This window comes from Rattus norvegicus, chromosome 1, assembly GCF_036323735.1.
Source record: "Rattus norvegicus strain BN/NHsdMcwi chromosome 1, GRCr8, whole genome shotgun sequence".
Classification (NCBI taxonomy): Eukaryota; Metazoa; Chordata; class Mammalia; order Rodentia; family Muridae; genus Rattus; species Rattus norvegicus.
Window position 1 is genome coordinate 48252151 of NC_086019.1, and position 25535 is coordinate 48277685.

General features: G+C 48.1%; 1 protein-coding gene across 5 annotated transcripts in view; it reads left to right on the forward strand.

Annotated features, from left to right (window-relative positions):
- Positions 1–25535, forward strand: part of Arid1b (AT-rich interaction domain 1B) — a 355595-nt gene that overhangs the window by 278952 nt on the left and 51108 nt on the right. For 4 of the 5 annotated variants that reach the window (XM_039099697.2, XM_039099688.2, XM_039099692.2 and 1 more), the window contains 2 exons: positions 11907–12086; positions 24968–25295. In XM_039099697.2, the coding sequence (XP_038955625.1) occupies positions 11907–12086; positions 24968–25295 (508 nt within the window). The remainder of the gene's footprint in view (positions 1–11906; positions 12087–24967; positions 25296–25535) is intronic. The other variant, XM_039099696.2, reaches the window with a different exon arrangement.

Consider the following 25535-nt stretch of genomic DNA (forward strand, 5'->3'; position numbering starts at 1 on the left):
CAGCCCGACTGAGGACAACTCCTGCTGTCATAGAGACTGAGATCAACTGAGTCAGATTAGTGCAACCAAGAGCCAAGCAATGGCAATGTGTACATCTCCATAATTTGCAAGTATTTTGCATGGCCAAGCATTGTGGGGGGTGTGGCCATTGTTTGTCACCAAAATCACATACACACAAAAGAAACTTGTCCTGGAACCTCACCATCACAGTAATGTCTCTCAGTAACTGCATCTTATAAATAAACTAGTCTGGGACCCAGGAAAGCATGTAACAGAACAGGTGTATGACCTGAGATGCCTTTGTGTGGTGCTACAGAGACACCTTGGTGGTTACGGTTGGCCCTTCACGGCTTAGGTGTGGGTTGTTGATTCTGTTGTTGTTGTTGTTGTTGTTGTTGTTGTTGTTGTTGTTGTTTTCTCTCTTGTTTACATTTTATGTTATAGGCGCGTTCCTTGCATGTGTATCTGTGCACACTAACCTGTCTTAGAAATTCTGTGTACACTAGTTCTATAAGCTGCCAAGGGCCTGCCTGGCTCTCACTAACTTTAGGTCCAGATCACTGACCTGTGTTTAGCTTCAGAGTCAGTGCTTGCCAGGTACGAGGTAAATGAAGAAGCCTCTGCATGGTGGGTCTTCTCCCCCATAGGCTGAGTGCCATAAGCTGAGGCTGGCAGCCCTCTTGACCACTCACAAATGGGTAACGTTGGAGCATTATAAGCTATAGTTACACTGGAGGCCAGGGCTGTGGCTGTCTCCCCCATGTGCAGACTCTCCGTCTCATCTGCAGATACTGAGGGTCAGAAGTCCTGGGTTTAGTTGCAGTCTTTACATTTAATGATGTTATGACCTTGGACATTCGGTGAAAGGCTTCCTCATACATAAAAAGCTCGGATTGTCCTTTGGACACCCTGCCCGTAGAGAAGGCCTTGTGTCTCAAGGGTGGTGCAGGGCACTGGTCGTGAACGTGATGACCCTCGTGTAGGTTGCGTGGATGAGAGGGGGTGAGACCCCAGAGAGCCTTGTTTGTCTTTCTGGGTGAGATCAGGAACACTCAGGATGCTGTGGCCACACTATGTTTGTGGGTGTGATCAGGAATACTCAGGATGCTGTGGCCACACTATGCTTGATTCTTTCAGCAGTGCAATATACACCCTCATGGCCCTCAACTCTGAAGACAACTTTTTCAGTAGACATTTGCACAGAGAAAGGCTGGATGCTTTGTGCCCATTTACCATCTGGGTAATCAGTCTGACCCTTCCCTGGCTCTAATTTACCCAGTGATAGATGATGTAAGTTTGGATGTAAGTCAGCAGAGGAGTGGGTGGGCAGGGACATCCTAGAGGCTGCTGTGAGGCCTGTGTGTGGAACTCTACAGTAGCAAGGGGAGGAGAGAGTGCCACTCTGCCTGTTAACCTAATGGCACAGCTGCCACAGCACAGGGGGCCGGGTTAAAGCCTTGCACGGGTCATTAGTTTCCGACTTCCTTGGAGTAGTTCATGTTGTGAAGAGAAGCAGGCAGGCAAATGAACACTGAGGATATTAAAATGTAACAAGAATGTTTCTGGGGCTGGGGACTTAGCTCAGTGGTAGAGCGTTTACCTAGGAAGTGCAAGGCCCTGGGTTCGGTCCCCAGCTCCGAAAAAAAAGAAGCAAAAAAAAAAAAAAAAACAAAAAAAAAAAAAAACAAGAATGTTTCTTACAATCTATTTTTCTCTCCAGATGGGAAGGTGACACCTGTTTGTGGAGAGAAGTGGCCCTGTCTGCTTTTCTAGTTGAGACACTATGCTGTGGTGGTGCCACGTGTGACTCCCACGTCACACATGTGGTGTGGCGTCTTCTATTGAACTAGCGTGCAGGAACAAGGCCTTTTTAGCAGATGCTAGCATGAAGATAGCTTGTCTGAGTACAAAGGGCGAGCATGCTTGGGTTTCAGTGGCTTCAGAGTCTTCTGTGCCCTGCTGCCTTTGGTGAAGCAACTGAATGTGAGCGTGACTCAGGCCAAGCTTTCCTCGCAGCTCACATCCTGTATCACACGCCATGATTCAGGGTTAGCTTTCACACTTCACTCTTTTTCTCCAACAAGATTTGCAGAATTTGTCCCATGAATAGGACAGTGATAGACTGTCAAATGCCAAGGGCCTGGTTAAAATTCCTTCCAGTTCAGCTTCATAAAGTCCCTGCCTTCACCTTCGTTATTTTCAATTTCAGTTTACAAATGCTTTTAGGACTGGAGATAGATTCCTGTGTGTGGTTATTTTAATTAGCCCATCACTGACTGCCTGACACTGCTGGTGTGGACTGGGAGCTGCCTGTGTTTTTCCCACTACCACCTACACACACACACACACACACACACACACACACACACACACACACACACACACACACAGTTCATGACGTAGAGTAGCGTAACTTCATTCTACTTTTGACATTTTACAGACCTTTGAGAGGTTAGCTGTGTCCTTATCTGGGGAAGATTCTTCCACCTTCCTCCTGCTCATGGCCCAGCTCGTGTGCTATCTGGAAAATGCTTATAATAGCTGCACGACCCAGTTGCTTCAAGCAAGCTTTAGTTCGCTGGGGTTTGGTTTTTTTTTTGTTTGTTTGTTTGTTTGTTTGTTTGTTTGTTTGTTTGTTTTTAAACATTGTTCTTTCACAAAGTCAAGGATCTCATTTATCATTTTCATAAGCTAAGGGGAGAGAATGTCCAGCCAACGGATACAACACCAGAGAAAACACTGGTCTTCCTTCGCACCTCCAGAAAACCTAAAGGAGTGTTAACCTGTTATATTAATGGTTGTCACACTACTGGTACATGAGTTCCTTGGGTTAGCAGAATTGCAGTCTTTGCTGGACTCTCAGCCCCCCCCTCCATTTTCCACCCTCAATCTGAGCACTTGAGTCATGGGTCACCAGAGCTGGTGAGAACTGGGGCTGCTGGCCTGACACTGGCAGGCTTAGCTGCTCTGACCCACATATTGTGGCCTGCCAGTTATTTCTAGAACCACCCATTAGGGAGGATTTTGTTCTTTCTGGGTAGTGATGTAAATAAGGCATCCCACCCCTGAGCTCTGACTGACTGAAAGGGAGCACAGCCACATGCAGCCTAGGTTAGGGCTCAGACCCCAGGCTGCTTGTGCTTGGAAATGGCTTTCCACCTGGGAGAAATAACCACTGCCGGGACTTACGCTCACTAGTGAGTGGTTTGTAGCAGAACCTGGCAAAGAGATGAGTTTGCAAATGTGGAGGTAAATGGTGGGTTATATAGAAATACCTGAATAACAGCAGCTATTTCTTCTGAGCCTCTTGTGTGTGCATGCGTCAGCTTCACCTCTTACTTACTCATGTAAGTAAGGCACAGTTGTCCGAATGGCAGCAGGCTAACTGCTATATGGTAACTCCACATTCTGCTCTGGATTTTCTGACCAGAACCCACAGACTTTGTGACTGCAGGTTCAGTGGAGAAGTGCAGAGGCACCTGGCAGATACTTAAATGGAGTAAGTAGCCCTGTTTCCTGTCCTGGGTTTGCTCCATCCCTACACCCAATAACTGCCTGAACAGATAAGGTTTAGAGCCTCAGGTGCCCACAGTCTGAGGGGGAGCCTCAGGTGCCCACATTCTGAGGGGGAACCTCAGGTACCCACAGTCTGAGGGGAGCCTCAGGTGCCCACAGTCTGAGGGGGAGCCTCAGGTGCCCACAGTCTGAGGGGGAGCCTCAGGTGCCCACAGTCTGAGGGGGAGCCTCAGGTGCCCACAGTCTGAGGGGAGCCTCAGGTGCCCACAGTCTGAGGGGGAGCCTCAGGTGCCCACAGTCTGAGGGGAGCCTCAGGTGCCCACAGTCTGAGGGGGAGCCTCAGGTGCCCACGATCTGAGGGGAGCCTCAGGTGCCCACGGTCTAAGGGGAGCCTCAGGTGCCCACAGTCTGAGGGGGAGCCTCAGGTGCCCACAGTCTGAGGGAGAGCCTCAGGTGCCCACGGTCTGAGGGAGAGCCTCAGGTGCCCACGGTCTAAGGGGAGCCTCAGGTGCCCATAGTCTGAGGGGAGCCTCAGGTGCCCACAGTCTGAGGGGGAGCCTCAGGTGCCCACAGTCTGAGGGAGAGCCTCAGGTGCCCACAGTCTGAGGGAGAGCCTCAGGTGCCCACGGTCTGAGGGAGAGCCTCAGGTGCCCACGGTCTAAGGGGAGCCTCAGGTGCCCATAGTCTGAGGGGAGCCTCAGGTGCCCACAGTGTGAGGGGAGCCTCAGGTGCCCACAGTGTGAGGGCGAGCCTCAGGTGCCCACAGTCTGAGGGGAGCCTCAGGTGCTCACAGTTTGAGGGAAAGAGCCAGTTACAGGAGAAAATCGCCACGTCAGCATGCTGGCTGCTCTAGCATAGAGACTGTGCATGCTGCTATTGAAGCATGTGATGCACATAGTTTCCTGCCAGACCAAAGATGGTGGTAGGGGAGCATGTGGGTGGGAGTCCATGACCATGACAGCACTCAGTAGAGGCCACTGAGCAGAGTTTGTTTGTCTCACTGTGCCTCCCCTGGTGGGCTTCTCTTCCCATCTGACTGCAGCTTGCATATAATAGTGATGAAGCCTTTTGGGGCCATAAAGGCACATGAATAAATAAAATGTGCACATGTTCCTGAGCATACGTCAGTGAGGGGATAAAGTGTCCCCTATAGCTGTATGCTGGGCATTTAAGTCTGTGTGGTATAAAATGTCCCTTACGAGCTGTGACCTAGGTATGTCCATGAGTAGTAAAGGAACCTCTGCAAGCCACAGTCCTCAGGATGCTTTGAAACTTCAATGAGCTACTAATGTGGCTGTCTTCACAGAAACGGTGTTTATAACATGTCAGACAGTGTTACCTCTGGGAAGAGCACCTTACCTAGAACATGAGACGTGCTCACCAATACTTGGCCAAGTAACAGTTGCAGATACTTGTGAGTCTCACAGGAGCCGGGTGTGTGATGATAGCAGAGTAGGGCTTCGGTGAAAGGTGTATGCCAGGCTTTCAAGCCTGCCCACTTCTGGGGAGCAGTCAACAGCAGGCTGGGCAAATAGTCTGTGAACTTACTCTAGTGATGGTCCCTAAAGTTAAGTGCTAGAAGACAGGTCAGAGTGTCCCTGAAGGCCAGCCCCGGCCATTCACACAACCAAGGTTCTCTTGTTCACAGAAGAAAGCCAGCAAGAGGCAGGCATGGTTCTGAGGCTGCCGGTTAGAGGCCAGATGGGAAAAGGGCCCTGTGTTTTCCCCTGCGGCTATGGTCTCTTGTTGGCATTCAAGAGCTGGGAGAGTTCAACTAAGCATTAAAAGGAACTAACCAAATAAAAGATCACTGGCGACATCGGTGGCCAGAGGAGTATGCTTAATGCAGGATGCCTCTGGTTTGCCCCTCAAGCCCAGTGAAGGTCAGCAGGACTTATAGGAAAGGCTGCCTCTGCAGGGCTTGTAGCAGCTGCCCTGCTCTCACTGTGCCACGTTACCTGTCCCATCCTGAGTTGGCTATGTGTGTCTCTCCCTCCAGAGAGACTGTTCCTTAAGGGTGAACAATATATGACCCATTTATCTTCCAGAACACAAGACCTTGCCCAGTATCCAGCACTTAATAAAGTCATTGTTAGCTAAGATATACTGCTTTTAATCATACTATATAAAATTAAAGAGGCAGAGGAAATAGGTGGCCCAGTGATTCAGGCTCTTGCTATATAAGCATGAAGTTTGGATCCCCACAACCCACATATTGCCTGGTGAGTGCAGTAACCTATCTGTACTTCCAACCTTTGAATTTAGAAACAGGGAGTCCCCAGAGAATGCTGGCCAGTGAGTATAGCCGTATTGACCACCCCAAGTTTGACTGAGAGACCTGTATCAGTGAATAGGGAGGGTGGGAGAGCAGTCAGGCTCAGGCCCACACATACGTCCATATGCTCATGCACACACTTGCACACATGTGTACATTAAAGTGGGGGTTACAAAAGGCCTTGACAGTTTATCACTTTCCCCTTTGGGGTTTTATTTTCTATTCAGTCAAACATTAAAGTCTGAACGCAGAAAGGTCTCCTCTCTTTCTCTATAGTTAGTGAAGGCTAGAGTGTAATGAGGCATGCAGGGAGGTTCCTGCACCATTGTCAGGAGCCAGGCCAGCCAGCTTGGCCGTGCAGTTGGTCACTCACAGGAATCGCAGTGGTTCCTTGTTTAGTAACCTCAGGGCTCTCCCACACAATAGTGTGCTTTCTCGGGCTCTTTGCTTACTTGACTCTCAGAAGGATCCCAGAACCAAGGAAAGGAAGGAAGTGCCCCCACCCCGGCCCTGCTCCCGATGGAAGCTCGTGGAGGCAGATCAGAAGGTGTACATCCCTCCGGGGCTACTCAGATTTCTCCTTCCTAAAGCCCATGATTTTTGTGTCAGAAGTCTTCACTTGCCATGGGAGAAAGCAGGCATTTATGAGACATGTAGATGTGGTGCAGGGCCCAGAGGCAGTGCATGTGTGTGTGTGCATGTGTGTGTGCATGTGTCTGTGTATGCATGTGTCTGTGTGTGCATGTGTGTGTGCGCGAGTGTGTGTGTATGTGCATGCGGATGGAATATCTAAAGTTAATCTTCATCAGTTTCTAAGGAACATTATATAATAAGTAGTTACTAGTCTAGTGCTTTGTCCCAGACGTGAACTTTTTCCTGCTAGATACTTGGTTGAGACATCTAATCCTTTCCCACACACAGTGACTCAGTGTAGAGGCGATTCATCCCATAGCTCTACGCTTGCCTTGCTAGAAAGTTTGGCTTCTAGCTAGCGACACTTCACACCTTAATACAAGCACAGCTGCGGTCTCTCAGCTGTCAGGTTCTCTCTTCTCCAGCTGCCACAAGCAGCCTTCCGTAACAACTTGCTAAAAGCAAAACACAGGCAAATAAATATTAACACCATAAATAGCTAAAAACATCTATTGAATTTTGATGTGTTTATTTATTTATTTTGCTTATTGGAGGGTGGTGAAAAACAATGCCCATTTTCTTCAATAAAATTTTAAAGTAATAACAAAAACAAAGACTGAGTCCAAAGAAATATTCATGGAAACTATGGACATATCGAGTCCACCAGCAGCCCACCTTTACACTGCAGGAGAAAATGTGTCTGACTAGAATGATGGCTTAACTAGAAGCTGAGCAGTGGTGGAACACACCTTTAATCCCAGCACTCAGGAGGCAGAGGCAGGCAGATGTCTGAATTAGAGGCCAGCCTGGTCTATAGAGCAAGTTCCAGAACAACCTGGGCTACACAGAAAAACCCTGTCTCAAAAAATCGAGGGCGGGAGTTAGGGGGGTGCTAACTAGCTAGCTAATGAGAGCCTGCTAGTCCATTGTCAAGCTTCAAACTATTAAGATGAGAAGGGAGAGGCCAGAGGTGTTAAGGATCTGATGGCCGTCTGTCTACACAGCTGACCTGGACACCAGAACTAACCCTAAACCATGCTGTTCTGGCCCAGACCTCCTCTCCTGCTGACGCCTTGGGGACAGGCAAGTTGCCATCAGCAGTCTTTGTTGGGAACTTTCGCTGCTAGGGTGTTTATGATGATATATTTTTCGATCGCAGCACTCCTGTGAGGCAAATAAAACTGTCCCCACTTCACAAATGAGGAAACAAAAATAAACATGTATGTGTTGTTTCTATACTTAGACAGAGTAGAAACTCCTTGTTTCCAGCAGCTTCTGTCTCACTTTTCACCAATGCTTTTATAAGATTATGTCAGGATTCCATCAGTGTTTAAATGTTGGAAGTCTTAGGAACTGGGAGTGTAGCTCAGTAGTAGATGTCCATAATATATTAGGTCCTGAGTCCCATTCCCCTCACTGCCAAATAGAAACAACTAGAAAGGTTCATAAGGGTTGGTGCTGGCGTGTAGCTGTGAGTGAATTAGACATCGCTGTGTGGGCCTTTTGCTGACTTCTAACTTCAAACACCACTCCGCCTCAGACCTCATGATGCACATGGAGGAAGTATCCAAAGTCCTATCACTCTGCTGTTGTGGCAGTATCTGGCCGGCAGTCTCACTTTCTGCAAACTACAGAGAAAACTGTAAGCCCTTGTCTGCTGGGAGATCACTGCTGTCTGTGAGAGGGACACTGGTCAGGAGACAGTAACAGATATGTGTACAGATGAGGGGTAGAACCAAGCTCAAAGGAGTCTTTGCCCAGTATTCATATTTACTTATGAGAATAAAAGTAGAAAATACAACACAGACAGACAGACACACACACACATACACACACACACACACACACACACACGTGTACACTCATGCACGTACACATGAGTGCCTCAGAGAGAATACACTGAAGCAATGGCCACCCTAGGCAGGAGCCCCTTGGGAAGCAGAACAAGTAGGTTGCTTTCTAGGATGTACCCTTCCTAAACCCCTTGGAATGTGTGCACACCTAAGTGCCCAGGTGATGCAGATTCCACATACAGAAGTAAGACAGATGCAGAAATAGCACTGACTTATTCTTTCTGGCTGGAAACTGTATCTGCTTGCATGGACTGTCCAGCAGTCAAAAGGCTTTGGTGTTTGTAGCTGGGAACTCTTTCCCATGCTGGCTCTGTTGAGCCACACAGGGATCTTCACTTCAGAGGAGACAGCTGCGGCCTGGGAGGGATTCCAGTCACGAGTTGCAGTGAATGTGCACTACAGTATACTCATTAAACCTCTGACTCTCCAACTAGATTTTGAGCTGCTAACAGCACAACCCTGGAACAAGACCTTCTGCCCACAGCCCAGTATAGCCAGTTGGTGGTTGCTAAGACAAGTCAGGGGAGTGGTAGGGCACAGGCAAAGGGAAAGGGGTGACTCCTACAGAAAAAAAATAAGATTTTAAGAAGCTCTGCTGGACTGCCTGTGTGGCTCAGTGATAGAATGTGCGCCCCCCCCACCGTGTGTGTGTGTGTGTGTGTGTGTGTGTGTGTGTGTGTGTGTGCATGTGTCTCAGTAATAGAATGTTTGCCACATCCTGCATGAGGCCATAGAGAAGAAAAGGAACTCCTTATAATTTAAACATTTTAAAAGACCACAGGGAAAATTGGCTTTCTGATCCCAATGTCTACATGGGAGGTAGAGGCCATACCCCGTAGAGCTTTGTCTCTTAAGTTATAGGATTTTGATGTTGTCACAGTCCCCAGGATTTATGTTTTGCACTCTGCCTCCTTTTAAATAAAGCCTTTTGTACAAATTTTGTTTTCTACACAATGCAGATGATAATTTGAATTCACTTGAGCAGAAATGTCAACAGATGTATGTATCTTTATGGATTGAGTAAATGCCCAAAAATTCGGTAACTTGCTGAGGCAAGACTTCTTAGAACCTTTATGACCAACTTCCAGCCACAGGGCACGTCCCAGCAGCCACAGTGGCTGTAAGGTCTGGTGGGGTATCAAGTGAGTCCTTAAGCAGTGGCACCTTCACAGGTGAGGAACAGTCGAGTGCTAAAAGGACCACTGTTGCTGTCCTGACCTTCCAAGAGGGAAGCCACTGCACCCAGTCACCATGGTACTGAGCAACGTTTTTATTAACCAGAATTCTGAAAATTCTGGAGAATTCTCCAGTGAAGCTTGGCTGCTGTTTCTTATAATGTCTGAAGATGCAGCCACTTACAGTAACTTTGGTGCTCTGATGCCTGTTTGCTTTCAGATTGGCAAAGCAAACATTTCTAGGAGCTGCCAGCAGAGCCCGATTCCATAAGATTTCTCTTTATAAGTAGATTAAATCAGATAAGAAGAAGAAAGCTGCCCCTGCTTTCACTTTAGTCTCCTGAGGCACAAGCCATGTTAAACACTCTCACTTTGTTCTTACAGACCGTGGTGTCTGTCACCCTGTAACCTTGCTTCCCCGGCTTACACCGCCTTCAGGCAGCTCTGCCTTTCCCTGCAGCTGCAGAGGCTCCACAGAGGCTCCCGCAGGCACAGCTGCCTCTGCCCCGCCAGGGCCTCCACTGAGAAACTCACCCAACACTGCTCTTGAGACTTGTCCATGGCTCCCTTTGTCAGTGCTACTCTGAGCACACACTTCTGTTGGCCTAAGCGACTCATCACATTTCTGAATAACTTAAATACATGTTTTCTTGGTGCATTTAAAAACCTATTTATCAAGTCCCTGCTGTGCTACGCTCCGGAGTCGCGCTCGAGTGTCCGTGCAGATGTCAAAAGGCAGTTGTGGTTGGATGTGGTGCTGCCTCTGCCTGTCCTCACATGCAGGAAGCAGAAGCAGGAGCACACAAGGTGCAAGCTGTGCAGGGAGACCCAGGGAGAAACTGTGGAGAAAGGATCTGGGCGCATCCTATGTGCATCCACTCAGGACACTTAGGCTGAAGCACTGAGTGAGACGTGGCTTTTACTTTTGTGGACCTTCTTAGTAAATAAGAGAAGGAATAAACAAACGAAAAATTGTCCTAGGGGGTGGAGAAATGGCTCCATGACACTTTCCATCTAAGCATGAAGGCATGCCGGATTACCAGAACACACATAAAAGCCAGGTAGATATGGCAGGTGCTTCTAATCCCAGCACTCAGGAGGTGAGGCTGGATTCCTGAGGCAAGCTGAGCTAGCTGGAACTGCCAGGCTCTGGGTCAGCAGGAGATTCTGTCTCGGTAGATGAGGCTGATAAAGGAAGATAGACACGCAGTGTCAACTTCAGTCCTTCACGTCATGTGCAAACAGATACACCCAGACAAATGCATACGCACACAACATGCCCATGGTCAGACACTAATAATGCAGCCCGTACAGGCTGCGAAAAGTACTGTGAAGGCATCTGAGGAAGGCATGGTAAAGCTGACTCAACCTGAGTTTGGGCAGCCAAGAAAAGCAATAGAAGCACTAAGCACACAGAGAGACATCTAAGGAGTAGGGGCAAGAGAGAGTAAGCCTTGGTTGATATCATCTTCTGGGAAGGACAGGTAGGCCAGCGGAGGACATTGTGGAGGAGGAAGAGAAGCTATAGTCCAGGGTCAGTGTGACAGCCCTCCAGCAGACCATGCATTGTAGGCCCAGAGTGAGGAAAGCTGCCCAGGGCTTTATGCACGCAAGTGAAGGATTTTCTCTGATAACTTCTCTTCAGTCCTGAAAGTTGCCTTGCAGCTTTGTAGGGAAGAATAAGAGGAAGGGGCTTGTAGGTAGTTAGACCATAGCTCGGAGTAGGCTTTGCAGAGACAGGACTGAAGAGAGGAGCCCTTCAAGGAGTACCTCATCATCAAGGCAGGCTATTGGCACAAATGTGTGACAGAGAGGACGAAGGGACAGAAGCTTCCAGGCCTATAATGACATCACACAAAGGGTGGGAAATATGACTGGCAGAGCAGATTCAAGGGTAGGAGTTGGAAACTCTGGGCCAGAGGTGCAGAGCACAGAGGGGCTGGGATCCCTGCAGGGGCACTGTGAGTTGGCTCCTCCAAGGTCCTCAAGCTGATTAGGAATCCAGTGAACAGCTGTCTGAGGAGGGCAAAGAGAGCTAAGAGTGCAAGGGAAGTGGGATGGGGCCATAGACCTGTACTCCACAGAGAGGGCACATGCCCTGCTCAAGCTGGCATGAGTGAAGATTGCCCCACTGTAACTGTTGCATTGTGGATCATCTACAAAGGTGGTGTTAGACTAACTGCCCCTCCCCACCTCCTGTGACTTTCCTTTCATCAAGACCACTGACTCCTGGTGCTCCAGAAGCTCAAGTGAGAGTTGAGGATTACAGCCAGGGTGTCCTCAGGGCACCCTCCCAGGCTCCACCCTTGCTTTGAGATGCCTTTGGAGTTTCTGTATGGGAGTCTGGTGGTACCAAGTCTCTCCCCATCTACTTTCTACACAATCCCCTGGGCACTGTGTACACAGCAGTGATAAGACACCTGCCTCTCTGTGTTTCTCTTCGTTCCCATGTAGGTTTTATGGCAGGCACACAGAGAAACCCTCAGATGTCTCAGTACGGACCTCAGCAGACAGGACCATCCATGTCACCTCACCCTTCTCCTGGGGGCCAGATGCATCCTGGAATCAGTAACTTTCAGCAGAGTAACTCAAGTGGCACGTATGGTCCACAGATGAGCCAGTATGGACCCCAAGGTAACAAAGCAAGACATTCTCCAAAATGCATGGTGGAAGGTGGTAGGGTTTTCGTAATGTCCTTGCCGAGGTTTTAGTGGTATAAACATACAGCCTGTTGTTTGCTATGGTGGACAAGGAGGTTAATGTGAACCCGTGATGGTTAGTGCTCAGTGCTTGCTCACATTTGAGCTTGTTCACTAAGGAGTAGACTCGGTTCCATGATGGTATAGAAAGGCATAGCCTCATACATCCCCAGAACGTCTCCAGTTTAAACTTTGGCCCAGGTTTACAGCCCCCACACACACTGGTAGCTGCCCTAAGACCACAAGCTTCCTGCTTAGTGGAGTGTGTCCAGTCCAAGGTCTGGGCTTCCCTCAGGTGCTACAGCACATGTGCAGGAGCCCCCTAACCTGACCCTTGCGTCCTTACAGAACACACCCTGCCAGGGATGCAGGCCTGAGGCAGGAAGGGAGGAGGGGGGAGGGAAATATGCAGGGCCATACCCACATTTCCCATGGTGCCCTCCTGGAAGTGTTAGGAGTATGGAGAGCCCTGCTGGGTTGTAAAGCGTTTAAATTATCCTCCTGCATATATTGTGTGTACTGAAATTAGACATTAATGGATCATTTGGGAAGACTGATGTAATCTGGCACAGGTGCTGGAAGTCCTTGTATCTGAGAACGCCAGAACATTCAGCAGAGTTAAGACAACTGTCCAGTTTGTCCTGCAATCAGAGCTGGGCCTACCCACAGGAAGCCTGTGTTACTGGGATCGCCGTCTCCATAGTAAACAAGCTGAGGTTCCTAGTGGCTGGCCTGCCAGCCCTTGGGAATTTCTGAGGATCAGCAAGTGTCCTGGAGACCCTGGCTTTCTCAGTAGCCAGTCCTTCTCAGTCTGTAAGCAGTGTGTCACCAGTGTGTTGCCTCTCTCTCTCTCTCTCTCTCTCTCTCTCTCTCTCTCTCTCTCTCTCTCTCCCCCCCCCCCCACTCCCTCCTTATGAGGTGTTCTTGGAGCTATTGATGTGGCAATTTCTTTACTCTACATTGATTTATTGTGCTAGGAAAACTCTTAGGACACCCAGTAACCCTTTCCGAGTGGTCCCGTCCTGCTTTGTTCACTTGCATGTGGCCAAGATGGACAGAGACTTAGGGTTAGCATGACTGAACTCATAGCATGTCACGAAGTCTTCCACGATAGCACTGCAAGCCTAGGAGTGACGGGCAGCAGTTTGTAGCAGAGCTGAGGTGGGCCCCAAGCCAGGCCACTGTGGGATCCCACGTGCCTACCCCACACCAGGCCCAAGCAAGCTCTTCACAACAACCAAAGCTGGGCTCCTTAGCTATCATGGAAGAAGCTTGGACAAGTATTTGTAAACTGTGAAGGTACAGAATTGTGGGCCGTTCCTGCTATGTGACTGGATAAGGCTGAGCCCTGCTCTCAGAACCACGGCTACCATTTGAGCTTCATGCAGTATCCTGCAGGCTTCACACATGAGCTTGGCGCTTGGGTTTCCTTGGATCTCTGAGAAATTCTATGTGTATAAGGTGCAGGCTCTGCTGTAGGAGTTGAGATCAGGGAAGACCACAGCTGAGGAATGAATTTTTTTTTTTTTTTTTTTTTTTTTTTTTAGTAAATCCTGTAGATTCTCCAAGTCAGTGCATTGGACTATCCTTCCTTTAAGAGCACTGAGCCAGGCAAATGCTCATAAAAACTGCTTTGCATCTTAGAAACCATGAGCTCTTCCTATGACTTCCTTCTCTCCCAGAAGGACATATTTATGTCTCCTTGGAAGTAAGTTGCTTCCTGGTCCAGGGCCTTTTCCATAACATCAATGGGGTATATCATCAGGAAGGCCCATTGTGGGTTTATTGGAACAAGCAGACAGCAAGGAGCTGCTGGAGTAAAGTAAGGCTGGTGTTCCCACATTGCTGTGTGCTCCTGAATAAGGAAGGGCCTCTACCAGCCCCTCCAGCTCAGGCCCTCTGGCCTTGTCATCCTGTGTGGCATCAATACCACCATTCCTCCCAGAGAGATGACCCCTCCTAGGGGCCACAGTGGCACTAGGGAGCTTAAAACTAATGTCTAGGCTCTGCCCGAGTTCAAATCCCAGGCCCCTCTCTTGTTTAAAGGACATGAAATGACACAGGCCATGTAGACTGGCATGTTCAAGCAAGCAGGGAATGTCCTGCTATGTGTTCCTCCTTGGAATGTCTGTTAATCAGAGACCCCACCAACCACCACCGTAAGAGACTTCTCCCCTCTTCCTCACGAGTATTCACACTTTCAGTAAAGAAGTTGGCTGCTGCCTTGTTAAGGTTGCATGCAGTAAGACAGACACGGACGTGAAAGACAGGTCCTTAGTCTTATCCCTCAGTCTGTTAGCATGACGACTTTCATCTGGGGGAAGACATTTTCCAGCTGCTTTGGCCCATTTTAGTGTGAGATGTAGCATCCACAAAACCGATTAGCCAAGGAAGCTGGGACCGGATGTGGTGGCCCGTGCTTATAACCCAGCACGCAGGAAGCAGAGGCAGAGGCGGGAGAATCACTGTAATTTGAGGCCATCTTAGGCTACATCTCAAGATACTGTCTGGGGAAAACAAGAACAAAGCAATACCTACCATACACACCACTGAGCACGGGCTATGTGCTGAGCAGGGCTCACATTCGAGCCAGGGGAGCAGACAGCTTTTCTCTGCTTCTCTAAGGAAGAGACCAAGCCAGCACAGGTACACACATCCTCTCTGCAGTGGCTGTTCTGAGTGACCCATCGTCACTTCGCAGGTGAGAAAACCAGACTGGGACAGGTTGACCTGTGTGCTCTCTGTACCCACAGGCAGGCCCAGGCTTCAAACCCACGGTGAGGGATTACAGAGGCTACTTTGGCCACAAGCTCCTGCCTCCCTCTAGGGCTGCAGTCAGGTTCCCTCCCCTCCCATGTGCACTCAGACAGTGAGTATTGGGAGATGAGAGTCTGATGTTTCCCTCCAGGAATAGCATCTTGGAGCTTTAGGAATGGAGAAGTATCAGAAATACTCAGGAACCTGCCACGCATGGTGTTTCACAGCTGTAATCATTGAGGCAGGAGGATGGCTACAAGTTTAAGCTCAGCCCCAGGCTACAAAGTGAATCTCTGACTCAAAAAAAAAAAATCAATTAAAATTTAAAATTCACAATGAAGAAGAAACGTGAAGGAGATTGGGAGTATAATTGCTGGGAGGTACAGAAGAGATGGGGTGTTAGAAATATATCGCAATGCTATAAAATTGAATTATTAGGTATACAAATAAGAAACCAAGCTAAACGTGTGTTTAATTACAGCATATTTTATGAAATAACACTTTGCCACCTTCAAGCAAACACATGTAATAACTACCCTTGCAAAGTGTTTACAAGGAGAGAGGGCCTCAGGGACTCACTTCTGCAAATAGAAGGGAATTATGTAATTAACATTAATTATTAATGATGATTTTGGAAAAAAGAGGGCAAAAACCAGTTTGGTCTTCATAGCCTTTTTACTTTGCTTGTCTTCCCTAGAAAAGCATCCTGCACTGACCAGCCTCGAATTTTTATTTGTTTTTTTTTTTGTTTTGTTTTGTTTTTTCAAGACAAGTTTCCTCTGTGTAGCCCTTACTGTCCTAGAACTCACACTGTAGACCAGGCTGGCCCAAAACTCACAGAGGTCAGCATACCTCTGCCTCCAAAGTACAGGATTAAACTCGTGAGCTACCACTGTGTGGCTCTTAGATATTTTTTAACGACTGTCCCTTATTGCCAGAACCAAGGGTCTAGCTCCATTCACTAGACTAAGCAGCCTTCAGGCAGGCAACAGTGACTGAGGCTGGATTCGCACCAGTTGCCACTCGTGTAAGTGCATCTGGAGTCTGCGCAGACCACCACATGCAGCTGCATGGGCTGGAGCTGGCACTGCAGTGTTACGCTGTTGTCACCAATCTAAGGAGTTTAATCTCCAGTTACTTTGGAAAAGGTATCTTCAGAAAGGTTTAAGGCCTTTCTTTAAGGTAACGAGACCCCCCTCTAAGTCTTAGATTTTCCTTCTTTTCTCACAAATCCAGCCAAAGCAAATTTCAAATGATACTCAGCTGAAGTGTGTGCTGCTCCAGGACTGTGAATTGCATGGTAATTTTACAACTATCTCAGTTCCAGGGACATGAGGTGTAAATGTCAGAAACTGTCAGCGTGCTAGCCATTTGAGAGTCCCACATGGGCGTCCAGTGTCACCGTGACCCAGGGCTTCCAGCCTCATTCTTAAAAGTCCCATCTGAGTCTGAAGACTCAGTGCATTCTTCCCTCCCAGAGGAGGGGTGCACCTGGTCCCCCAACTCTGCAAGAGACTGACTGTCAGTAGCCTGGTTAGTCTTCCAGAGGCTTGTTCTATGCAGGCCTTTCCTTCATGTCCCCATCTTCATTTCCTCTTGAAACATCTGGTAATATGCTTGCTGTGCTAACCTTTGACGTTCATCCCGTAGTCTACCCATGTTGTTTTCAATTAAAGGAAGGCCTAATCCTCAGTCTTACTTACTAAGGAGAAACTGAACTAGATCATCGCATTGCCAGACTGCTTAGTGTGGCCGAGTCATATTTGGATGCTCAAATTTAGCTTGCACATTACAGAATGTTTTTTTATGTTTATAGCAGCTTTATTCGTAATAGCCAGAAAGTGGAAGCAACCTTAATGTCCCTGAACTGAAAAATGGATAAAGAACAGGTGGAACATCTACACAATGAAGTTCAGCTTTTAAAACAAAACACCAGGAATTTTGCCAGCAAATGGATAGAACTTGAGACTATCATCCTAAAAATGTGAAGTGACCCAGATCCAAAAGGACATTCATGGTCCATACATACTCATTCATGGTACATACTCACTCATTCATGGATATTAACTATAAAATGCAGTCTACCCATGCTACACTCCAAAGACCCAAAGAAGCTAAATAACAAGGAAGGCCCAAGTAAAGATGCTGGGCTCTCACTGAGAAGGGGGATAAAATAATCATAAGTGACAGACAGAGGGGGGAGGGCTGGGCAGGAGAAGGGCAGATATGGGAAGGGACAGGAGAAATGGCAAGATGGTCATGAGAAAGAATGGAAATCTGCTACTGATATAGGTTGGGATGTAGGAGGCATCTCCAGGGCATGGCAGAGACCTGGGATAATGGAGGTGCCCAAGAATCAATGGTGGTGACCTTAGCTTTGACACACAACATTGGAGTTAGGGACCTGAAGAGGCCATCTTCCTGTAGCCAGGCAGGAACCCCAGTAGAGCACACTCCACAAAACTTTTGACCCAAAAATTTACCCTGTCTACAAGAAATCAGGGACAGGGGATGGAGCAGAGACTGAGGAAATAGCCAACCAGCCCAACTTGAGACCCATCCCTTGGGCAAGCACCATATTAATGGTACTCTGCTATGCTTGCAGACAGGAGTCTAACATGGTTGTCCTCTGAGAGACCCCACCCAGCAGCTGACTCAGACAGATACAGATACTGTCTTAGTTAGGGTTTTACTGCTGTGAACAGACACCATGACCAAGACAAGTCTTATAAAGGACAACATTTAATTGGGGCTGGCTTACAGGTTCAGAGGTTCAGTCCATTATCATCAAGGTGGGAGTGTGGCAGCATCCAGGCAGGCATGGTGCAGGAGGAGTTGAGAGTTCTACATCTTCATCTGGAGGCTGCTAGTGGAAGACTCCATATTACAGAATTTAAATATGAATATTTCTTAGACTTGATCATCATCATGAGTTAATCAAATTCTATATATTGGGAATTTACAATGCAGATTAACTTAAATGAAAACCATGTAAGGTAACTCTACATTTGACCCCTGAGAGGTCCTGGTTTCCCTTTGTAATGAAAGCCGGCAGCGCTACACTCTATGTCACAGGTCACTAAGAACGCTCCTCCAGCAGCTTTTCAGGAGGATGCCATAGGCTACAGCCAGTGGAGTAGGTCAAGGCTGCCTCTTGGCTGCCTTCAGCAGGTGCCCCCTGCTGCCTCCTCTCTCCCTTGTGTCTGGTGCAGCCCCTCTGGACACAAGGACACAAAGCTCCTACAGCATGTGTGGTATATGAGTGTCGTACTCTCGGAATCCTTGTTTCTGGTTGTGGAAAATGGCACTTTATACAAGGTTGGCTATAGTGTGGGGTAGAAGACTTTACATACATACTACATACATGTCACTGCCCACTCTTCTGTCACCCCTCAGGAATACAGTTAGGTCTGTACATCGGAAAGGCATATAATGCTATGCCATCTTGACCTCTCGCTGATTCAGAACACATAGAAGAGGTTTTTGTCTCCTCACAAACTCACTGTTCCTTGCAGTAGTCACTACTACAAGCATTTGCCCCCCCCAGGAGCTGCACTTGAACAGTTACCGGCCATTCATCACCCGTCCATAGGTGGAGCAACACACAGCTTTCTGAAGGACATGCAGACCCAGTCCGCCCACTGTCAGACTGGCACCTGGTTGCTTCCAGGAGTACTGGGGTCTGCATTAGTTGCCAGCCTTGGTGAGACAGTGACCCCTCCCCTCTGTTCCGCTCACCGCTCTGGAGACGGCTGTCTCTTTTTCTTCCTCTATCCATCCCGGTGCCAGGCACACGTTCTTTGTTCCTTCCTTGGCCCACCTTGTCTCTCCGTCTCTGTCCACTGTTGGATGCCCAGCAGCTGGCACAGGCCAGGCATTTAAGAGCCTCCAAAGAACAAGTTTTTGAATGACTGTTGCTAAGGAGAGGAATCCAGCCCAGGCATGGCTGCCTGCCATGGGGGTGGGGTGGGGATACTCTGCAGTGCGTAAGAGGCGAGTCGCACGCAGTGTCCCATCTGCAGTACCCGAAACAAAAGCTAACTCTGCCATTTCTTTATTTATGTATGAGCTTGCATTACTTTTTAATTAGGTTTAAAAAAAAAAAAAAGAACTGTTAATAACACATGCAGGGCTGGGAGGGAAACTTCCTGAGGTTGAGAGTGATACTGGAATAACAAGCTTAGTACAGGATGAGTAAAAACTTTATCGTTTAAAGGAGTTTTAAATGCATATTGACCTGGGAAAAGCAAGATGTCCTGTATACCAGCGCAAAGCACAATCCAGTATTCCTTCAAATAGTAGGATTCAGAAAGATCAGTTGACTTTAATATTCAACCTCCATTCGATGTCCTCTTAACTACTTGATCTTTGACCCAAAGAGGATTGTGTGGTAGGTTCCAGTAGAAAGGGGAGTTTCCTGAGGATTTTTTTAATGTATCTTTTTTTGTTGTTGTTACAAATACAGAAAGGTTTTTACCAGTAAAACACATTAAAAAATACTTAGTTATCTGTTATAAGCAAAATGAAAATTAAAGCCATGGTGAATTCTGTCCTTTGCCTGTTAGAATGGCCAGGACTTTTTGAGCAGATGACAGTCTCAAGTCCAGGCTGCCATCAGTAACTGCCATGCAGTACCTCATGGCTGTGTGCTCAGAGCACATGGTGGGCTCCTGGCAGCTCCCCATTGAGTTAAAATCGCACCTACTATGCAATCCAGCTTGCTCCGAAGAGAAGCAAAACAAAAATACATCTACACGTAGCTCCGCTCACAACTGCCAAAAATTCCTAGCAACAGGTCACAAGCAGACCTCTGATCACAGCCATGAGCTGCTTAGCGCTGTGGCGAATCTGAGGTGTGTTGCTGACTGACTACAGAAGGGAACCACTTATTATCTATAAGGTATACTTCAATATTTAGGACTTCGTGTAGGACTTCTGTTGACATGGGGACATTGGCTAAGGAGCAAGGTAAGTGCTAAGTCCTGGTCATAAGCAGATGTATGTGAGTGGGCCCGCCCGCTGCCCACAGAGGACAGAAGACAGTGTCAGATCCTTTGCAACTCGAGTTACAGACTGAGCTGTTAGGAACTGATCCCAGGCCCTCTGCAGGAGCAATCTGCTTTCTTACCCGTGATGCCATCTCTCCAGCCCTGTGAATATGTATTTGCGTAGCGTGTAACTCTCATGCAGGTTGTAGTACCAAGGCAGAGTGTCTGAGTTCTGCAGCACATCCCTTTTGTCCCCTCAGTACAGGAGAATAAAACAGGGCCTTTGTAGCCCAGGCACAAGATCTCATGTGACAGGAGAAACAGTAGGTTTAAGAACAGGAACTTGAGGTATTGATTGTGACTACCAAATCCCAACGTGCTTGAGGCAGATACAGAATTATCTGCAGCCCTCCTAAAATAACGGTGGTGACTTAAATAGAGTGTAGCTGCTGCTTCCTCTCTCTGGTGCTTGAATGGAACTCCTGGTGGGTTGAAATCTGAATTCATTTGTGACTGATTTTCCAAAGCTGGTGTGCCAAGATGAACCCACTTGAAAACGGTGGGCTCTCGGACTTGGCTGCAGGAGCAGTCCAGCTGAGGTGGGTTGGCCCAGCATCTGCTGCCTTCATTGTGCCTAATGCTGCATCCATCTGTTTTCTGTCAGAGCTGGTGCCAGCAAATTACTAATCTATTAGAGAAACATGGGAAGAAGACTGCGCTTCTCACTCCTGGCGGTTCCTCTCGTGTTTTGCTTGGCTTACACATTTGAATTCTGCTTGCTAGAAGAGGGAGTTGAGCTATAGGCTATACAGGGCAGGGTGGGTCATGCCCAGCAACATCCACTCACCTTTAAAGCTGGTGGGGGAGGTGGCACTGGTGTCCTGAGCTCAGTGCTGACAGTCGTTCGGCAGGCCCCGTGCTGCAACCTTACCTGTTCCCCATTAACATCGAACCTCCTTAGCCCTGTGTGGGCAAGTTAAGTAACATGTGAGGGTCACGCTGCTAGGCAGCGTCAGAAGCAGGCTCATCAACCCATGCTAAAACCTGAGCTTTCCCTGGGAAACCATCTGGAGCCTTCAGAAAGCATGGTTGTCCTTGCCCTTGGGTCAGAGGAATGTCTTTAAGGAAAAGAAAGGGGACTTTGTAGTTCTTCTCCCCAACAGAGGCGTGTGATTCTGAGTCAGCCCAACTGGCTGAAGGAGACAAGCTGAAGACACAGTGGTAGTAGCATCAACTCAGACCTACACATGAGAGCCATGTGACTGGGCCCCACGCTTGCCTCATATGTCAGAGTGTGGCCTGCCCAAGCTGGAGCTCCGCTGCAGCCAGCCCCATAGTCAATGGAATGAGAGCATGGAGCCAGGCACAGGGCAGTCAGTAAGGCTGCGTTATTCTCCCCACTGGGCTCACTGAGATCCAGCATACACCAGCTTTTTAGGCCCTCATCCCACAGGAACCAGAGCTCAACAATGGAACATCCTTCTCTGGTCAAATGGCATTAAGAATATAGAAGAGTTTGCAGTGGCCATGTCTAGATACTCATTTTAAAGCAAGATTCAGAATCATTTTCAAAAGGAAAGATGTTCACTGGAGAAAAGGACTTCAACTCACAAGTCATTTATAAAGAGTCAGGAAGGTGTGACGAAGCCTCCAAGTAACGTGTGGACATGTGAATCAGTTACTGACATGCTTACACTATAAATTTTACTTTTGTTTGGCGAAAAATAAAGCTGAAAGGAAGCTATAACTCAGATGCTACAGGTGAGGGGCTATAAGGTCAGGGAGGGGAGGAGGAGTTCCTGCTCACTGGGAGCATTTACTGAACCAGCTTTCTTGAGGATCCAGAAGATGCTATTTCTACAAAAGTTTGTCTGCTCCCAGAGGATAGAACACTCAGAAGCCACTTCAGAACTTTCTGGAAGGAGTTTGCAATTGTGAGCATTTCACTGTGTTTTAAACCTGTTAGAGAAAAAAAAAAAAAGAAAAAAAAAAAACAGTACATGCTTGATTATCTCTGTATACTCCAGCTTTGCAAAAGTGCTGTGTTCTGGTGTAAGGCCCACTGTCGGCCTGTCTCATATTGCAACCTTTATCCTCCTGTCTCAAGGCCCTCAATTCTTCATCTTCACTGAGGTCCTGGATTCTGGTCTGCCTCTTTAGAATCCTCCCATGTCCAACTTCAGCCTTTGTAATGACATTCTACTTAAAGACACTACAGACCAGAGTAATAGATTGGAGGCATGTTCTCAGGACTGGTCTTTTTTCAAGGGTCAGCAAATTATTTCCCTTTTATTTTGATCTTGTTTTGTAAAGATGCACTTACCGGAACTGTATGTCTACATGTGGCCACCTTGGAGCTGTAAGCTGTATTGGCAGAACTGAGTAGTTGGAATACAGGAACCCCTGATGCTTGAAATATTTACTCTCTGGCCCTTGGCAGACAGACTGCCAGCCACGGTCTGCATGAACAGAGGCCTCCACCTCATCCATAAATATCAGCCCGTACTTCACAGACAGTTGAAGAAGAAAGCTCACCCACCATGTGCCTAGCAGCAAGCACCCAACGAACTAAAAGTGTCCACTTCCTCAGGTCTAGAGGTTATTCTGCTCTGTATGGATTTAGGAAACCTGTTGAATGTTGTCATGGTGTGCTTACGTAAGTGTACTGTTTGTTAAGCATTGAAGAGGCCCCGTACAGTACAAAGGACCTGCACTCCAAGCCACACTCACAGCCCACCCAGGTCACACCCTGGCTCCCTCAGTTATTTGGAACAGGTAACTTGGCATCCCCAGGTCTTAAGGACCTCACTTCCAAAATTAAAGTTTCAAAGACATGCTTTCTTGGGCATCATGTAAAGAATCAAAGAGTTGTTTCTGAAGAGCTTGGAACTGAGCCTAACCCATAGTAATAGTGAGGCTCTGTTTTTCTGATTATTGGTCTATTTTTGTTTGTGCTGAGTCCTTGAGTAGCTCCTTCACGTCTTCAGTGTGCACAGCCTCAGACGAGTGGCCCTCAGGCCTGCCGCTCCAGCTGCTTCCCTTTCCCCTCCAGCTCCATGATGTCCTTTTAGCTGCCTTGACCATTCTCCTGCTGCTCACTGTCCTGATGGTTTGTGCTTGCTCCCTTTGCCTCTACCCCATCATCCAGCTACCAGGAACCCCTGTCACAGTTTGTGTCTGGAGACTTAATGCCTAGGTGACAAGTCTCCAGAGGGTGATGTCAGAGGAAGAAGACTGAAGGCAGGTTTCCCAAGAGTCCCTAGTCAGTAAGCACAGGACTCACCCCGCCCCAGAGCCTGTCCTACATCAGCACCTGAGGTTTCTCCTCCACTGCCTCCTATGCAGACGAAAGCCCACCGCCCCTCCGTCCCAGACAGACTCAGCCCCATCATGTGGTTTGCTTTTGTATTTCTCCCTTCATCCTTTGGCTACCCACATATGCTGATGTGCAGGGACCTGCATAGTACTTGGGAGCTTCCCAGCTGCAGACATTGAACTTTATTTCCCTTGTACCTGGAGCTGTTTCTGGCATTTCTATGTATCTGTTGTCAGTAGGGGATAGAAGAATGTTCCAGAATGTAGTCAGAACAGTTGATGAATTCTGTCTATAGTCTACAGACACTTGTTTGTTTGTTTGTTTGTTTGTTTGTTTTTGTTTTACATTTATATTATTTCAACACTTTGTTACTGGGAGACAGCATGCTTCCTTGATTAAATAAGTGGATTCTGGAATCAGTTCGCAAGAGCCTCAATTCTAACCTCCAAAGTCAGGTTTTCCTTATTTATAAACAGTGATGGGGATAGGGGACTGGAGGGATGTCAGTGTTAGGAGCACTGCCTGCTCTTCCAGTGGTCCTGAGTTCAATTCCCAGCAACATCATGGTGGCTCACAACCATCTGTAATGGGATCTGAAGCCCTCTTCTGGTGTGTCTGAAGACAGCTACACTCACATGCATTAAATAAGAAATTTAAAAGAAAAAGAAAAAACAGTCACGTGTTTGGTTCTTGAGAGAACTGGCGTAACTCATGGGGCAGAACAACACTTTAACCAATTGTCTACTGCAGAGTTTGGCTCAGCAATTAATACCTGCTGTTGTTATTGAAGCAGTACCATGCCTTCCTCTAATGTACATGATGTAATTTATATAGAAGAGTCTGGACGGGAGGGGAGGTATAGCTGCTATGACAGCTGGAGGCCTGCAACTGCCTCCCAGAGCCAGAGTGGGAGGGGTGACGAGGGCTCATGGGCTTCACCTGGACCCCACCTTCCTCTCCTCACACCACCATTCCCTGTGCTCAGTGCATGCCAGTGCTTAGAGTCGTAAGACATGACACCATGTATGTAAACCAGCCACTCAGTCTGGGGTTGAACCCAAGATCAGAGGAGAGCCATGTTGGACCAATGAAGATGCACGTGACACCTTCCTGTGAGGTCAGCGGGGATCAGTTATATGACCTCAGTGCATTTGCCCCACAATTAGGTGGAGGTGGGGTGTGACCAGGTGGCCTCAGTGACCTATGGACACACTTCTGGGTGAAGTGTAAGAGTGCACGGTATCCAAGACGTTGATGACATTGGGGCTGGGGCATTTCTGCAGCACGGGTATTAACTCCAAGGCCTTGTGCCTGTGAAGCAAATGCTCTCCTGCTGGCTTGTGTTCATAGCCCTTGGCCTTATTATTTTGAGACAAAGTCTTACTGTAGTAGCCAAGCTGTCCTTGAACTCTCCTAGTGGTCCAAACAGGGTTGAACATGTGATTCTCCTGCCTCAGCTGCCCCTATAGCTGGGATGTCTGGGCCAAGTTCCCAACCCAGCTTGCTACAGTGTGTTCTGAGAGTAGCCTTTCTATCCCAGTGTTGTGGAGCCTGGTGCATTGTCTGTCACTGAGTTGGCTCCCCAGGTGCCTTGGGAATGCAGCCATGTCTGCCGGAGAAGGAAGAACAACTAGGGAGCACAGCTAGTGAATCGCACCTTGGGGTGGGCACATCGATGCGCAGAATATATTTGCAGTGAATGTTGTCATGAACATTTAAATAAAAGGCTTTAACTTGTCTTTGCTTTTTGTTTAGGCAACTACTCCAGAACCCCAACATATAGCGGGGTGCCCAGTGCAAGCTACAGCGGCCCAGGGCCTGGTATGGGCATCAATGCCAACAACCAGATGCATGGACAAGGGCCAACCCAGCCATGTGGTGCTATGCCCCTGGGACGAATGCCATCAGCTGGGATGCAGAGCAGACCTTTTCCTGGAAACATGAGCAGCGTCCCCCCCAGCTCTCCTGGCATGTCTCAACAGGGAGGGCCAGGAATGGGCCCACCAATGCCCACTGTGAACCGCAAGGCCCAGGAAGCTGCCGCGGCTGTGATGCAGGCTGCTGCAAACTCAGCCCAAAGCAGGTAAGCCTCTAAGACAGGTCAGGCTGTGAGACACAGGACCAACACTAGCCGTCCTTTCCTGTCGTGGTCAAGAGCAGCAGTGCTTGACTTTACACGTGAGGTGAGACCAGAGAAGAGACACATGGTGCTTCCTGATCTACTGAGGAAGGAGTCTGAGTAGTGGGTGTGTCATTGTGAGAGATGGCTTGACATGCCTAAGACTGTAGGCAAAAGACCAGCCACGCCTTACATAAAAGGCAA